Raw genomic sequence first — 16358 nt, forward strand, 5'->3', positions numbered from 1 at the left:
GTCCAGACACATAACGAGAGATACAGTAAGTAGTAGACAAGATGTCTTTGGTCAGATATTAATCTGTTGGATTTGCATCGATCACTTTTGTGCCATATTATGTTCTGGTACATTCTAATTTTCACATTTTGCAGCTCGTGATTAAAGGGGGGAATTGACATATTCTGCTTTTTGGTTATTGCTGTCTTTTGTAGGCTGGTGTCAAAGGTTAAAATAGAAAGTTGGAAAGTAAAATGTTATTTTGCCCAAGTTATTTAGAGGTTAACAGAACGGTGAATTGATCTGTGTTATTAAGGCACAGGATGTTTTTTTCCTTTGTGATAATTCCGCAATGTATGTTTTTATGCAGGAATAATGTGAAATTGGTGCATTACCTTGTTACATTATTCTTGTGTTTTTTGACACTGTTGCTGCACCGATATTAGAACTTCCTGGCTACAGCTCATTGTCACTTGATTCTGTGACTAAGCAAGACATATGCAGTAATTTTTTGTTTTTTTTGATTCTGCTGCAGTGCTCGGTCATCAATGTAAGACATGACCTTTCTTTTCAGACTGAATCTGTAAAATTAAGAGCAGTGGACTCATGAGGGAAATGGGGCTAACCTCCATTACATATCTAGAATTTCTGTTGTTACAGAAGTGATGTGGTGATTGGCTGCAAATCAATTTTTGAAATCCTGAATCACCAAGGAGCTAGTCTCTATATTGGGCAAGCACACAAGGGAGACAATAAAAGTAAATCTGGATTAAAGTACTGAACTGGTGGGATGGAAAGTGCAACAGTAGGGATGGTAGAGACCCTAACGGCAAGTGTGTTTGTCTTAAATAAAGCAAATAAAGCTGCAGTGTAACAAGTGGTAATTGATTGTTGGGCTTTTTGATGGAAAATGTCTTTTTACTTATACAAAACTAAAAATACATTATTTCAGGATGGGATTTAATTGGTGGTTGTTAGTGTTACTGGCAAAAATTTATCTGGGTCACAAAGGTTTTGATATTTGCACATTTTTAAAGTGATTTTAAGCATTTAATTAGAAAGACAGGAATTTGCATGATTTACTAGTTATTCGTTAATATGTTTATTATACGTTTAATATGTTCCATACACTTTCAACTTTGGCAGGTTAATGGAGGATAATTTATTTGTTTAGATCAATCACAAAATGAGTGAAAAGTTGATTGTTGTTTATATCCTTTAACAGCAAAAATGACAAAGCATGAAGGAGGATTTCAGAGCACTACATGTACAGTCTATTAGCAAAGAACATGGCAAATAACATTTCATTTAAAAATAAATATAGTCTAGGTTAATTGGTTTATGTATTTATCACACATTTGAACATCTGTAATTGGCTGTAATTTGTGCACCTCCCTTAAATGTTCTACAGTTCAGACAGCACGTACACCAGCCTCAACTGACTGACACATAGTCATAGTCACAGACCTGCTTGTTAAATCCCTGTTCTGTGCCTACAACCTCAAACTGAACTGTTGTGTGGGCACTGACAGACATGAAATGAGAGAACAGGAACAGCAGTTTCTGTCTGGATTTCCGTGTTACTTGAATTTACTCCCACTTCTGACAAGGGAAACTAAAACAGTACTTCATTTCTTGTAGTACAAGAAATGTATACTATATTTTGGTAGGATGATTTTTACCTTTAGACAAACCCAGATTAGGAGTTTCACCCTGTTTCCAGTCGTAGCTAAACTAAGCTAACCAGCTGCCGGCTGTAGTTTTATTATTACAGCACAAGCATGTTTATATCCGATTTCTCATCCAACCAACAAAGCAAATGTGTATTTTTCGAAAGGTCCAACTACTCCTTTAATGGGTAATATGAGCAGATTATTGGGCTTCCTGTGGTATTTGGTCACTTTAAATATCATCTCTCTGCTCTCCAAATAAGAAATGTTGGCTGGATTATCAACAAGTGGGGCTTCTGTAGTTCATCATTCACTACCTTGTTGTAAAATACTTTTGCACCAGGATCTGTCTGAGGTGGACTTGACAGTGTGACACTAGCACTCTACAGCTTTCTGATACCAACCATAAAGCCCCCTGGGAAAATATCTGACAACTCGGTCTCTTAATTCTGCGTTGAGCTTGTGTTCTTTGGTCACTATTGACCCTGCTGTGCAGAGGGGTACCTCACAGTCCTGAGTGCCTCTGTTTTTTTGTTTTTTTTCTGCATGCAGCTGGTCTCTCTTTAATTACTGAGTTCATCCGTCTGCATTGCATTTCATTTTTGAAGCTGATTTATTTATTTTCTTCCTGTTTCCATGTCTGCTTTGTTCCTGTGTTTTCCTCCTACCTTTATCGTTGTTGGTGTGTAGATCTTTCAGGTTCAGAAGGTAGGCCTCCTCTTCCTCATTTCACCTCACAATACTATTTGATTTAAAGTTGGTTTTACAATTATCGTAGCTATGTGCTTCAGATTGACAAGAAAATCACTGAAAATCATGGAAATATGTTACCTTGTAACCTGTATTGTTTAAACTCTATTTTTCCTGCCTTTATTTTATGTCTCTTAGAAATATTATGGCTTGAACACAAAATTAGATGACCGAGCAGACAGCAAATGGGGAGACATTGAACAATGGATGGTACAGTTTGTGTGCTGTGATGACCACACTAAAAACATAGTTTTCCATATATAGAAGTCTATGCATGCAGGCTGCTAATGAACTCCACATCATTCAATTTAAGCCTTTATAGAAAATAACAGATTATAGCGAATCAAAGCTTGGCCATTAATGATAATCCACTTATTCTAAGGAGCAGGGTGCCCATTTGGCTGTGGATCAGCATGACCATCTGCCCCACTGGTGTGAGACTGCATGATATTTACTGTGTTGAATTCACAACTTTAGTGCAACATTACTAGAGAAGTTCAGATGTGTAACATTTTCACTAAAACAATTCACTTACACTGCAAAGTGAAGAAATAGTTGGTGAGAACAATTAATTATCAATAAAACAACTAACAATAAGCTTGAGTTCAGTCTTGCCATGTGGTTGTAACTAACTGTATGTCAGTGGTTTGTTGGTTGGGTTACTGGATGAATGTGATTGTTTTATGAACATGCATGACTTAGTGTGAGCAGGTGTCTTTTGCAGTTCGTTATCATTATAGAAAGACTTTATCTGGATTTGTCAGTGCTTTGGTATTAGACATGTTGTACAAATAGATCCAAATAAACAAAAAAGCAAGTGATTTATGCCAGTACTTGGTGAGATGCCATTCACCTCAACCTGTTTTCCCTCATATCGTGTCAGGTTTTTGGATAGGGTTTAATAGTCTTTATATCGAATCTAAATACATTTCTGAATCCACTTATCAAATCTGTGTCCTTTCACATTCTTAATCCAATCTTTTTAGGTAGTTTTTTTTTAGGCTAGATGGGAAATGAAGATATATCTTAATATCGTACCTGAACCACAGGCATGCTGAAACAGTGTAGGTCTATCAGCACAAGTCAGTGCTCTGTGGTATTCATCAACTCTGTCCTGACTTCTTAATTTTGCAGAGGGAAATCATTACAATATATCATGTCATGATCCCAATCTAAGGCCAATTAAATTAAAATATATTGGTTTAAGCTTTAAAACATTATTGATTGGAATCTAAGCACACAAGGTTTTCTTGAACTGGTCACCACATCAAGTTACATCATCTATCTTTACCATTGCTCTTTGCCATGTCTGTCTTCCTCCGCACCTCTCATCTCCTTTCTTCTTCACCTTCACTCCTCCCTTCCCTCATCCAGGAGGACAGTGAGAAATACTCACGTTCTTCACAGATACGCACGGTTTGTAGCCCTCCCTCTTTCTGCCTGCTCATGCTTTTCCTTTGTAATTTTGTTTTCCATCACTTGGAATATATTGAATTAAATGAAAATGTCACTCCTGAAAGACAGCACAGAGAATCTCAGCCTTGTTACATTTATCAGTATGCTGCCACATAGGGATCAGAAATTCTTAATTAGTGGCTGAAGTAGGTCCTTTATTTGGTGAAAGCTTCTATTAGCAAGAGGCCTTTATTAGAAATTTCCCATTTTATTTAATCAGTTTATCGAAAAGGGCATGCATGTATTCTCATTTTTGTTCTTATTGTCATTTACTGTTAATATGTAATTATTATCAGTTGTTTGATAAAGTATGTATGATAAAGTATGATAAAGTAGAAGTGATTGGGATGAAACTTAAAAAAAAAAATTTGCTTAAAAAAGAAAAAGAAGAATATGCTGGATTTAGTACTGTATTGTCATATATATACTTTTTATATGTGGTCTTATCAAGCCAGGCTAACAGACTGCTTTTCTGTGAAGATCATTTTGTTTAAGTACATGATGTCAGGAAAACCAGGTTCACATAAAACAGTATCAGAACAAACTAGTGTCGACTGAACGTGTTGCAGCAGCATAACTACTTTTTGTGTTCAGTCTCAAGGCTTTAACCATCCATTTCAATCTCTCGCTCTCTTACACAGCTCTCAGACGACGATGAGCGGATGTCAGTGGGAAGCCGGGGCAGTGTCAGGGTCAGTATCACTCAAAGACCACATGCAATAAAAAGTCTGAAAGTTTGTTTTTTTCTTTCAGCCATTATGAAATTTTTTTTCTTTTCCATTTACAAAGAATGGGCCTTGTTCTCTGGAGCCTTTAGTGATGTGGAGGCAGTGCTTTTGTCCTTGATAATTTAACTAGGTGTGGGACGCTGGTGGGGGTGGTGATGATGATGATGTGGGTTTTTTTTGTTTTTTTTTTTGCACAGTCGGATCTTGAAGCAGCAGGGGCTTATGGTGGAGGGGTAAGGCCTAATATTCTGGAAACGTAGACCATGGATTCATTTTTAACCCTTCTACTTCATTTTGATTGGATTATTGTTTACTTACAGCATAAATCAAAGCATGTTTGTGCATTCAGTTTTTTGTTTTTGACTTTTAGGTTATTTAAGAACAGGATGTATTTTAGTAACAACACGTTTTAGTAACAAGTTGAATTTGCCCACTTTTTGCAAGATATACAACATAGGTCATAGTGTTTCTAGTTTATTACATTAGGTTGTTATTGTAAAGGAAATAAGGAACACTTTGTCAACTCGAATGAATTGTTGTTTTTTCAGTATGTAGGAAACAGTATATTTCTCTGAACTAATTTTGTAAGTTTCATGTGGTTTCATCAAGAGGTTTTGTTGGATAATGTACATGTTTTGCAGTTCAAGTGAAGGAACATTGGCTACTTTAAGCGACTTAGGTTTGATTTTGACAAAAAGAAGTCCATGCGTTACAGCTATCTTGTTCCAACCAAAACAGAGTTTGTACTATTTTAGGCTTGTGTCTCTGAGCGTTAAGCACAGTTTTTTTTCTTTGCTATGTAATTGTGGAAAAATTCTTTCTCCTTATCATTGTGATGGATGTTTAAGTTCTAGGATCTTTGGCTCTGTTAGTTTATTGGCTGAATTGGCAGTTTTGATGTTGCATGTTCATAATTGTCCATTAAGCATGTATTATATGCTGCCTGAGTTTTCCTCTTAGTGACTGTGCTTTGAAAACAATTAAAAATGTTAAAAATTAGTCATTCTCCACACAGCTGGCCGGGATGCAGGTTCTGGGTTTAAACCAACCCGACCTACCTGTGTGGGGTTTGCATGCTTTCTTTGTGTCTGCATGTGTTTCCTCTCATAGTCCAAAGACATGCAGGTTAGGTAAACAGGTGACTCTGAAATGTCTGTAGAGTTTGAGTGTGTGTGCTGTGATAGACTGGCAGTCTGCTCCTGGCACATTTTCCCCACTCATGGTTCTTTCTTCACTCTCAGGGCTCCTTCTCACACAAGAAGTCAAAGAAAAAGAAGAAGCATAAACACAAAGACAGAGATGTATGTAAAAGCTCAAACGGACCAAATGGCTTTCACAGAAATGAAAAAATCTGTTTTTCTCATACGTGTACTTTTATTTGCAGAGGAACGGCTATGATGATGATTACAGTGTCATGTCCAGCAGGGTTAGTAGCTGTGTTGAACTGGTTGAACAGACATTTGTATTTGGTCTGTTGTGGAATAACCTTTAACTGCATGATAAATGCTGGGGATGGAAAGTTACACACAAGCTGCATCATAACTTTCCTTTTCTTCTCATGCTGCCAGTGTTCAGGACTCAGTGATGAAAGCAGACTGTCTCAGTCTCGTTCGTCCAGGCTAGACCTAACGGTGCGTGTTGGCCCCCTCTGATCAATTTGCTGAACAGTAAAATGTTTGTAAAATAGAAACGATGAGTGTTTTGTTTTTGAGAACTAGTTACTTGTTGACTTTGAAGGGTTATGTGCCTAGGCTGAAATGGGATATTGTATCTGTGCAGGAAAAATGAAAAGGACCTGCCTCTGAAAAGCAGCAATCGGTATTGATAGAGCCTGCTTGAATTTTAAGAAATGACTGCCAGCTTTATTTGACAAATATGAAAGACAAGTAAATACATTCTGTAAATGGCAGTGACATTTTGTAATCTTACACAAGGAATCACTGAGACTACTTAACACACATAATTTAAATCTGTTTGTGCTTCACCCACTTATTTCAGCCTTTGTTTTTGAACGTCTGTAATATTGGTTTTCCTTTATGCCAAACATTTGTATCATTATCCTTTAGACTCATAGTTACATATCAGTGTAACAGCTTGTGTGTCATGAGTTAAACTCTGATGTTGAAACCCAATTGGAATCCATTGCAGTCAGGGATGTGGGGAATTCAGCTTTTGTGGTGGTTTGATGTTGCTACCTGTGCTCCTCGATCCTCAGAGCTCCAGACTGAGTGATGACAGCCGGGTTTCTCGTGCCTCCAGATTAGACCTTCAGCCGGTGGGTGCCTTTGCAGATGAATGAAATTAGTTTAAATATCAACTTACTGGTGAAAGCTTTGTTTTTATTGAGGCATGTTACGTGCATGTGTGTGTCTTTCTATTGAATTTCTGCAGAATGTCTGCATTGTTGTGGTTTTGTTGTGCTGAATTTCCTAGAGATGGCATAACAGTGCTATCAGTACACTGACCTATTTTTAAATCAGATTGTGTTTGGCGCTCACATTTTGGAAGCCATGTAAATGGTCTTAGTTGCCATGTGTTGCCATCTGAAAACAAGCTGTAGTCATGACTTCGATAAAGAAATGTGTGTGCTCTGTTTGATTGTTCTTGAAAAGAGAAACAAAATTGGCTATGGATTACAGGGTAAAATGCACCAATGGGAAATGCATTAATTAGAATATTTAACGTATTTAACTGGTTTGTGCATCTGTATTTGTGATTTGCTCTACATTTATATAGTCTGAGTTACCCTGTATTTCTTCTTACTCACTGCTGCATAATGGCACTGTATAAAGACGTGTGTTATTAGGAGCATGTTACAATTCAGAGTCAGTCAGAAAATTACATTTCTGAACCTCCCACCTCCCCCTTTTTCTTTTTTTTTTTTTTTTCTTTTTTTTTTTTTTTTGGGTCCTGTCTCTCTCCTTCTCTTGACTAATCACTCTTGCTTTTTTCTTCCCCTTGCCTCACTTCAGGCCTCTCATGCTTCCTCTGACTTGTATAGTCTCAGTGGTCTGTCCTCCACTAGAAACCCAGGTTCAGCTCTCAATGGTTACCAGGTTTGTAGACAAGACATGCACATGAACATTTTCCTGTTCGTTTATCTTAGCATTAACCCTCAACCCTCTCTGAAGGGGCCGAAAGAAAAGAGAGTTTAAACTACTTAGTTAAATCAGTTCTGTCATTGCTCTTGCAAACATCTTTGTTTTTTCCCACTTCATTCCTTCTTGCAGTTCTACAGGTCACTCAGTCACATCACCCAGCAGCTGTATCGTAGGGTTGGTTCCATTTATTTACAGCTTACTTTTTAACCACTACAACTTCCACTCTGTTAACTGACCCTTGTAATTATTCACTCACATCAGTGTTATGAGCACAGAAACTGAGCTTGTTTGTTTTCAGAGCAATGGTTTTGATTCGATAGCTTCCAGTAAATAGTTGGTAAACTCTCTTAACATGGCCATCAGTAAAAGCACACTGCTTCATATTTGAGTTTTGAATGAAGGCACAAGCTGTCACACTTGTCTATCATGGAGTAGAAAAGCATGTAATTAGGGCTGCACCAAATACTTGAGTAAATCGATTATTTCGATTACAAAAATCATCCTATGACTTGCGTTATTGGACCTTCTACACACAGGGATCCACACGGACCATAATCACTGTCACACAACACATTTCAAAGTTGGCGCTATGGCAGCGAGCTAAACTGTAAAGGCAGAAGATGTCCAAAGTTGGGAACATTTCAAACTTTAAAAAGATGACAACACCGTGCAATGTGTGTATTGTAAAGTAGAACTGGCGAACCACAACACTTCGTCAATGCTTCAACATCTGAACTGAAAGCATCTGGTTGTGAACCAGACCGGCTCACCCAGCAGAGCCGACACTCGGTAATGTCATTTTAAGGTAACATGTCGTTTACACATAGTATTATTGTTTAAAAATGGAAAAGTCAGTTTTATCCGATTACTCGAGTAATCGCTGAAATATTCGGTAGAATACTCGACTCCAAAAATGATCGATAGGTGCAGCCCTACATGTAATTACATTTGCATCAGAGAAATGGCAGTGTCTGTTCACACACCTGAAGCATGAGCATATAGCTTATACTGTATGTATGTGATATGTCCTATGTGCAGAGCTCTTTATATGATGACAGTCTCTGCAGTGGATCACAGAGAGTTACTGGCTCCAGCGCCCATGTAAGAATTCTCTGGAATTGTGGTTTTCTTGGTTTGACACACCTACAGTGGGTACGGAAAGTATTCAGACCCCTTTAAATTTTTCACTCTTTGTGTCATTGCAGCCATTTGCCAAAATCAAAAAAGTTCATTTTATTTCTCATTAATGTACACTCAGCACCCCATCTTGACAGAAAAAAACAGAAATGTAGAAATTTTTGCAAATTTATTAAAAAAGAAAAACTGAAATATCACATGGTCATAAGTATTCAGACCCTGTGCTCAGTATTGAGTAGAAGCACCTTTTTGAGCTAGTACAGCCATGAGTCTTCTTGGGAATGATGCAACAAGTTTTTCACACCTGGATTTGGGGATCCTCTGCCATTCTTCCTTGCAGATCCTCTCCAGTTCTGTCAGGTTGGATGGTGAACGTTGGTGGACAGCCATTTTCAGGTCTCTCCAGAGATGCTCAGTTGGGTTTAGGTCAGGGCTCTGGCTGGGCCAGTCAAGAACGGTCACAGAGTTGTTCCGAAGCCACTCCTTTGTTATTTTAGCTGTGTGCTTAGGGTCATTGTCCTGTTGAAAGGTGAACCTTCGGCCCAGTCTGAGGTCCTGAGCACTCTGGAAGAGGTTTTCTTCCAGGATATCTCTGTACTTGGCCGCATTCATCTTTCCTTCAATTGCAACCAGTCGTCCTGTCCCTGCAGCTGAAAAACACCCCCACAACATGATGCTCCCACCACCATGTTTCACTGTAGGGATTGTATTGGGCAGGTGATGAGCAGTGCCTGGTTTTCTCCACACATACCGCTTAGAATGAATGCCAAAAAGTTCAATCTTGGTCTCATCAGACCAGAGAATCTTATTTCTCATAGTCTGGGAGTCCTTCATGTGTTTTTTGGCAAACTCTATGCAGGCTTTCATGTGTCTTGCACTGAGGAGAGGCTTCCGTCAGGCCACTCTGCCATAAAGCCCTGACTGGTGGAGGGCTGCAGTGATAGTTGACTTTGTGGAACTTTCTCCCATCTCCCTACTGCATCTCTGGAGCTCAGCCACAGTGATCTTTGGGTTCTTCTTTACCTCTCTCACCAAGGCTCTTCTCCCAGCATTGCTCAGTTTGGCTGGACGGCCAGGTCTAGGAAGAGTTCTGGTCGTCCCAAACTTTTTCCATTTGAGGATTATGGAGGCCACTGTGCTCTTAGGAACCTTGAGTGCTGCAGAAACTCTTTTGTAACCTTGGCCAGATCTGTGCCTTGCCACAATTCTGTCTCTGAGCTCCTTGGGCAGTTCCTTCGACCTCATGATTCTCATTTGCTCTGACATGCACTGTGAGCTGTAAGGTCTTATATAGACAGGTGTGTGCCTTTCCTAATCAAGTCCAATCAGTTTAATTAAACACAGCTGGACTCCAATGAAGGAGCAGAACCATCTCAAGGAGGATCAGAAGAAATGGACAGCATGTGAGTTAAATATGAATGTCACTGCAAAGGGTCTGAATACTTATGACCATGTGATATTTCAGTTTTTCTTTTTTAATAAATTTGCAAAAATTTCTACATTTCTGTTTTTTTTCTGTCAAGATGGGGTGCTGAGTGTACATTAATGAGAAATAAAATGAACTTTTTTGATTTTGGCAAATGGCTGCAATGACACAAAGAGTGAAAAATTTAAAGGGGTCTGAATACTTTCCGTACCCACTGTAAGTGACCTGGATCAGTGTGAACACTGTTTTCTGCTCCTGGGTTTTAACTGACTCTGTATGGCTAATACTAACAGTAACTGAACAGAAGAGTACATATCAACTCTGTAATGTGGATTTGGTATGAAATAACTTGATTTGTCATTTGTCATTGTAATTAGAAAAGACCTCCCAGAAATTTAGAGTGACTTGAATGATGGAGATTTTGCGCTACTGCATGGGCAGTGTTACATTTGTGATTTCATTCTAAATGTAGATCAAAGCAAAATATAATTTGTTATTTACTATCGAGTTGGAATCTAGATGTACAGCATGCTCAAAACTGATACTGATTTAGATTTAAAAGTGTAGCATCAGTTATCTCTCCATAATGCATTTGCTGATATTTGTGTTTGACTCCACATTTACACAGAAACATAATGTTTTGTTCTCTCTGCAGCCTTTAGAGTACACTAATTATCGCAATTCCAGCTCCAGGGCTTCCAGCAGGGCCAGTTCAGCCTGTGCCAGCCCAGTGGTGAGATTTCACTCCCCACATACCCCCGCTACCTACAGTAGGTAGTGGGTCGATTTGCATTAGACCACAGGTTATGTGTGCAGAGTACAAAATAATATGACTGGATTGTGCACTGTTAGCACAGTCTTCAGCCATCACACACATAAACTAGAACATTTCGTCTGGTTAAACACTTGACATCAGAGGAATTCAACACTAAGACAATGTTGATTATGGGTGTTACTTAGCTGGCATGGTTTGCAGAATTTAGAAAACATTTAGTAAACACTAATTGTTCTGTGCGTAGAATATGAACTAGTATTTCTCGGTGGACCTGTAGAACACAGTGGTTAGATCATGCGTGTCATGCATTAAAGGTGAACTCCCTGCAAGTCAATTTGGTTCGGGAAATGAGATTAAAGCCTGAAATGTAACTCTGAACGATAGCAGCTTTTCTGTCAAGGAGAATCTGAGGTAAAATAATAGCTCTAATTGAATGTCCTTGTGAGCACTAATGATTATTTTAAAATAATTTTCTGCTGTTACAACTTCTTTATGTGTTGCTGCCAGTGATTACTGCTTGATGTTTCTTCAAGTGTTGACCTACTCCTGAATTTTGGGCTTCTTTGTTGTTCTGTTTCACCCCCTGGTGGCTGATAAAGGACAACTGCAGCTCAGTTGCCAGTTATCTGAGGTGTGCAGCTGGTAACAGTGGCCTCCCCGGGGACTTGGACGATGTTACTATTCCTGACTTTTCAGATGTGAGTCGGAGTGCACTTGCCAGAGGCCTAGGTTGTCATGTGAGAGCAGTTTCTGCTTGGTTTCTTTTTTGGCCATCTAGTCCTCATTTTGTGCATGTCATATTACAAAGAAGGCTAATGATACACTGTTGATACACTTACACTGTTTATGTAAGAGGTTAATTTATGTGTTGACTGAGATTCCCAGTGTGTGTTTTGTCAAAATTATTTTTGTGTGTTTGTGTAGTGGAGAGCAAAAATGGCATGATGTTTTCAACACAATCTGTGTTTGAATGGACTTCAATATTGATAATTGTTTCTTCCAAGGGAGTTTTGACACCACCCCTAATTATTTGCATGAATTTACATATTAAACACCGGGCTTCTTTTTAAATTTGTTCATGAGTTGAAGGAAGATTTTAGGACTTGGAGATGTTAACTTTCTTTGTTGCTTTTTCATTAGGGAATTTCAGGGGAAATCTTAACACTACTGAGCTGCATGTAATGAGGGTTTTGGGAGTTCCTTCTGTCTACCGTCCCTCAAGCCATCCTCTTGGCCCTGTGTCCTTTGTGTCACCCTCTGATTGCTCTGACTGTATTTTATTTGTCTCAGCAGGTGGAGGACAGAGATTATCTTGAGAAGGTGAGTGGACTCCTTCACCAAATGGTTGCTTTTTGGTCACTCAAAATGTATTGAGTGACATTAGTTCATTACAAATAATGAGTGGGACTGAGCTGTTGTAATTTATTGTTGGTTATAATTTTATGTTGGAATTTATCTTGTGCTTTATAATTTATTGTGTAGAGATTTTAAAGTGTGTATATTTTTCTCTTTCTCAGGGCTCTCGAGCAGCTTCTGCCTTAACAGCAGCAACCCTCACTTCCTTAGGTGGGACATCCTCTCGGAGAGGAAGTGGGGAGACGGCTATAACTGTGGATGCTGAGACCTCCATACGAGAAATCAAGGTAAAAACGAAAAAGTTGTATGTCAGAGCAAGAACATCTAGAGTCCAATTTCAGTACTCACTGAAGATGATATCCAGTGTAGCGGAGGCACAAGGTAATCTCTCACTTTCAAGAAAAGGTCTGTTCTCCACTAAGTTATAGTGAACTGAACTATAGTGAAGTAAACAGGTTTAAGGAAACATTTCTTTTATCAAGGTTGTCTTCTATGCCATTCTGTGCTCTTTTCATTCTTTTGGCAAAACAATTCTGTTTTCTGTTTTCACTGCCCAGTCACCAAACTTTCTGCTTCACCTTTTTGCTGCTGTCACACTATTTCTCTGCCTACTGCCACTGCACTCTTCACCAGGAGATTCATGAACTGAAGGATCAGATTCAAGATGTGGAATCCAAGTACACACAGAACCTAAAAGAAGTCAAGGTATTAGGCCCTCCTGAACTCCCAGCTCCAGACTGTTACAATATAACAGCTCCCTTGCATCTGTTGCATTATTGATCACTGAGGTTTTCCTGTTTTGTTTTTTTTTTTTTTTGTTACTCACTATGGGTGACGTCTGTACTACCAACTCACTGTTACTTTACCCAAAGAGTACAGTGCATAGATTATTGAGAGCCTGTATTCTGAGAACTCCTCCAGATCAATTACCCATCTGAAAATTTGATAAGTGTGAAGGTTTTGAATTGAAATGAAGATGAGCTCTCAGTACTTTTGTTGTTCTAATTATGCCTTAAAGCAACACTATGTAACTTAAGCTTTGTTTCCCCCATCTGGTTGAGAAGCACAATTGTCTGTTACCAGTGTTGTAAATACTGTCACTGTATAAGCTTCCCCATGGGCAGTGAAATACATGTGAATTTGTTGACTAAGCTGACTGAAACAGTGAATATTGATTCGTGTACGGGCTCGTGTCCGATCGCTGCCATGATGTTAGTTTTGAGAATTCTGTGTTAGATCGTTTTGTCTTATAGTTAGCTGTTGACTGACTCCCCCCAAGGCTACGAGTAAAACGTGACGTATGCTGTAAAGCAGGCCGCACTCTTCCGTTGGCAGCAGATGGGGAGGGCTGAGGGATTTTACCCGAACTTGAAAGTTGCACAGTGCTGTTGCAGCCGATGCGAGGCTGCTCAGGCTGCAGCGGCGGTAGAATTCGTCTGGTTAAGAGTTGTTCTACCACTGAAATAATTTTAGAGACGTTATTTTAGGGTCAAAAACCTACATAGTGTTGCTGTAACGTTTGCTTTATCTGCACACTCAGTAGTAGTGGGGCACACAGTGGGGGCATATGCAAACTATAGTATAACTGTGGTCTTTGCCTGTATAAGGGCTTATTTCTCAATCATTTCACCCTGTTATCTAACATGTATGTAAAAATGCAAGGGACCAATCTGACTGATAAAATTGCATCTGCATATTGTTGCTGCCGTCTCTCAATTTCGCTGTGTGCATTAACCTGTATGTCTTCACTTGAGTCTCTTTTACCAGTTTTTACTGACATACAAATAATTACGTGTTTGATTTCCAAATACCCTCTTGCCATAGTTGATACTGTTTGATGCAGAAAAGTGAAGGCAGTTTTGTTTCAGGACATGTTATGTCTGAACCAGGACTCAACATATTTTATATTCTTTTTCTGTGTTAACATTAGGATGCTTTAGCAGAGCTGGAGGAGAAGTATCGTAAAGCCATGGTGTCCAATGCTCAGCTGGATAATGAAAAAAACAACCTGATGTACCAGGTGGACACACTGAAGGACTCGCTTATGGAGCTGGAGGAACTGCTGTCTGAGTCACGCCAGGAATATGTGGAGAAAGTCAAGGTAAAGCTGGCAGCCAATGCTCTTTGAACTGGAGAATTTCCCATAATTAAGGCACATAGTTGCGGTATGTTACCCAAATGAAGATGTTATGGTAAACCTGAATGACTTAAGCCTTGATAGTGGTTTAAACTTTATCACTACTAGCTACATGAGTAGAATTTGACAGTGCATAATGAAAACATAGACAAGACGTTTAATGTTTTGCAGTGAAAATGAACAGAGACAAATTTTGAGGCCAACATGGCAGAAAATCTGTCATGATGAAGAGAAGCTGCTTTTTTCTTAAGTTTCATTACCATCACATGGTATTGCAATGGCAGAGACAAAAAATATTCTAAATTCAAATGATAATGTGAATTTAGCTATACATGCATTAAAGTTGCACACTGCAGAGTGGCAAGTGTTGATCAGCTGTGTGTGCGCGAGCGGGCACACGTGGGAAGGAGAGAGAGTGATGTTCAAATTGAGTTGGATTATTGGTTATTAAGCTATCTCTTTTTCTCCACAGGAATATGAGCGAGAGAAACATGCCCACAATGTGCTTCAGTTTCAGTTCAGTGAAATGAAAGAGATGCTAAAACAAAGTGAAGAGCTGCTAAATGTAAGTGTTTGTCTATCGGCGTGCATACGTATCACTAGGTGAAACAGGATGCAGAAATGGAGCCTTCTCTAGGTTGAAAAGACAGAGATTTGCCAAGAAACATCATAGACATCTACGTTTTATTCTGTTATTTAGAAAAGCCACACATGGAGCTTTCTTTTCTTTTCACCTGCTGTGAAGTATATGCACACTCTTTCTCTTTTGGCTTTTTCTGCCTTGCCCTCGAACTTTGTTTTCCTGCTTCTGCTGTTTAGGAGACCCGTCAGCTGCGTATGAAACAGGAAGGTTTCATTAGGGAAATATGTGACCTTCAGGAGACATTGGAGTGGAAGGATAAAAAAATTGGGGTAGGGCCTTTGAGCCTTGGTTCAGCAGTCTTGTCTTTTATTAACCTCATCACATTCAGCGTTTTCTTTTACTGACATAATTTCAGTTGCCTAATTTCAGTTCACTTTTTGCTTGAAGATGAATACCTGCTTTTCTTTCCTTCTTTTATACAATTTCCTTCCTCCTCTGCACTCCGCCACACGTGGGCTTGGATCAGGCCTTAGAGCGACAGAAAGAATACACAGATGCAATCCGAATTGAGAGAGATGAGCTCAGAGAAGAGGTGGTGAAGCTGAAAGACATTCTCAAGGTACTTAGGCAGTGTGAGAAATGCTTCTCTTGTACGTCAGACTTTATTGAACTCCCAAGTTCAGCTTGACGTCAAAAGTGTAAAAATAAAGGTTTGAATGTATTTTTACTCTGCTAAGCAAAACCCAGTCCTGGTTTTGTCAAAGATTTAAAGTGAGTACCTATTAATCAAACAGCATTTATTATTATTTTGGAAGTTGCTTACTTTATACAAAGCATTGAGTTTAATCAAAACCAAACATCATACAGAACTTATATTGCTTTTTATTATTATTATTATTTTTTATTATTATTATTTGATTATTTGTAATCTCTGCAGCTAATGTTTTACTTACTTTTAGAAACATGGAATAGTATTGGGACCTGATCTGAACATCAATGGAGATGTTGGTGAGGCAGAAGTTGACGGTTCCCCCAGTGGAGACTCTGCCACCAACTCAGCTCAGGATTCACAGACCTTTTCAATGGAGGGGAACAACATGCTTGGTAAAACACACTGTGCAATAACTTTACTTTTTCTCAATGCATGGCTTAGCATAAGACTAATTGAAGACTGTCATTCCAAAATGTTTTTGAATAGTGATAAAAACAGAAAGTTCTAGTTTGCAGTTCTAGTGAACTCATCACTTGCGTTACGCTTATT

General features: G+C 38.9%; 1 protein-coding gene across 30 annotated transcripts in view; it reads left to right on the top strand.

Moving 5' to 3' along the window:
* lrrfip1a (leucine rich repeat (in FLII) interacting protein 1a) overlaps positions 1-16358 on the top strand; it is a 44833-nt gene that overhangs the window by 20968 nt on the left and 7507 nt on the right. For 10 of the 30 annotated variants that reach the window (XR_003294946.2, XR_003294947.2, XM_026295180.1 and 7 more), the window contains 22 exons: positions 2340-2357; positions 2538-2609; positions 3774-3815; positions 4496-4546; positions 4780-4815; positions 5824-5883; positions 5967-6008; positions 6151-6213; positions 6798-6857; positions 7555-7638; positions 7813-7857; positions 8722-8784; positions 10902-10979; positions 11621-11719; positions 12312-12341; positions 12539-12664; positions 13011-13082; positions 14308-14478; positions 14987-15079; positions 15334-15426; positions 15624-15716; positions 16057-16201. Coding sequence is in view for 28 of the 30 variants with exons in the window: in XM_026295180.1 (XP_026150965.1) it covers positions 2340-2357; positions 2538-2609; positions 3774-3815; positions 4496-4546; positions 4780-4815; positions 5824-5883; positions 5967-6008; positions 6151-6213; positions 6798-6857; positions 7555-7638; positions 7813-7857; positions 8722-8784; positions 10902-10979; positions 11621-11719; positions 12312-12341; positions 12539-12664; positions 13011-13082; positions 14308-14478; positions 14987-15079; positions 15334-15426; positions 15624-15716; positions 16057-16201 (1636 nt within the window). In the remaining 2 variants the exon portion in view is untranslated. The remainder of the gene's footprint in view (positions 1-2339; positions 2358-2537; positions 2610-3773; positions 3816-4495; positions 4547-4779; positions 4816-5823; positions 5884-5966; positions 6009-6150; positions 6214-6797; positions 6858-7554; positions 7639-7812; positions 7858-8721; positions 8785-10901; positions 10980-11620; positions 11720-12311; positions 12342-12538; positions 12665-13010; positions 13083-14307; positions 14479-14986; positions 15080-15333; positions 15427-15623; positions 15717-16056; positions 16202-16358) is intronic. The other 20 variants (XM_026295181.1, XM_026295153.2, XM_026295162.2 and 17 more) reach the window with 19 other exon arrangements.

This window comes from Mastacembelus armatus, chromosome 21, assembly GCF_900324485.2.
Source record: "Mastacembelus armatus chromosome 21, fMasArm1.2, whole genome shotgun sequence".
Taxonomy (NCBI): Eukaryota; Metazoa; Chordata; class Actinopteri; order Synbranchiformes; family Mastacembelidae; genus Mastacembelus; species Mastacembelus armatus.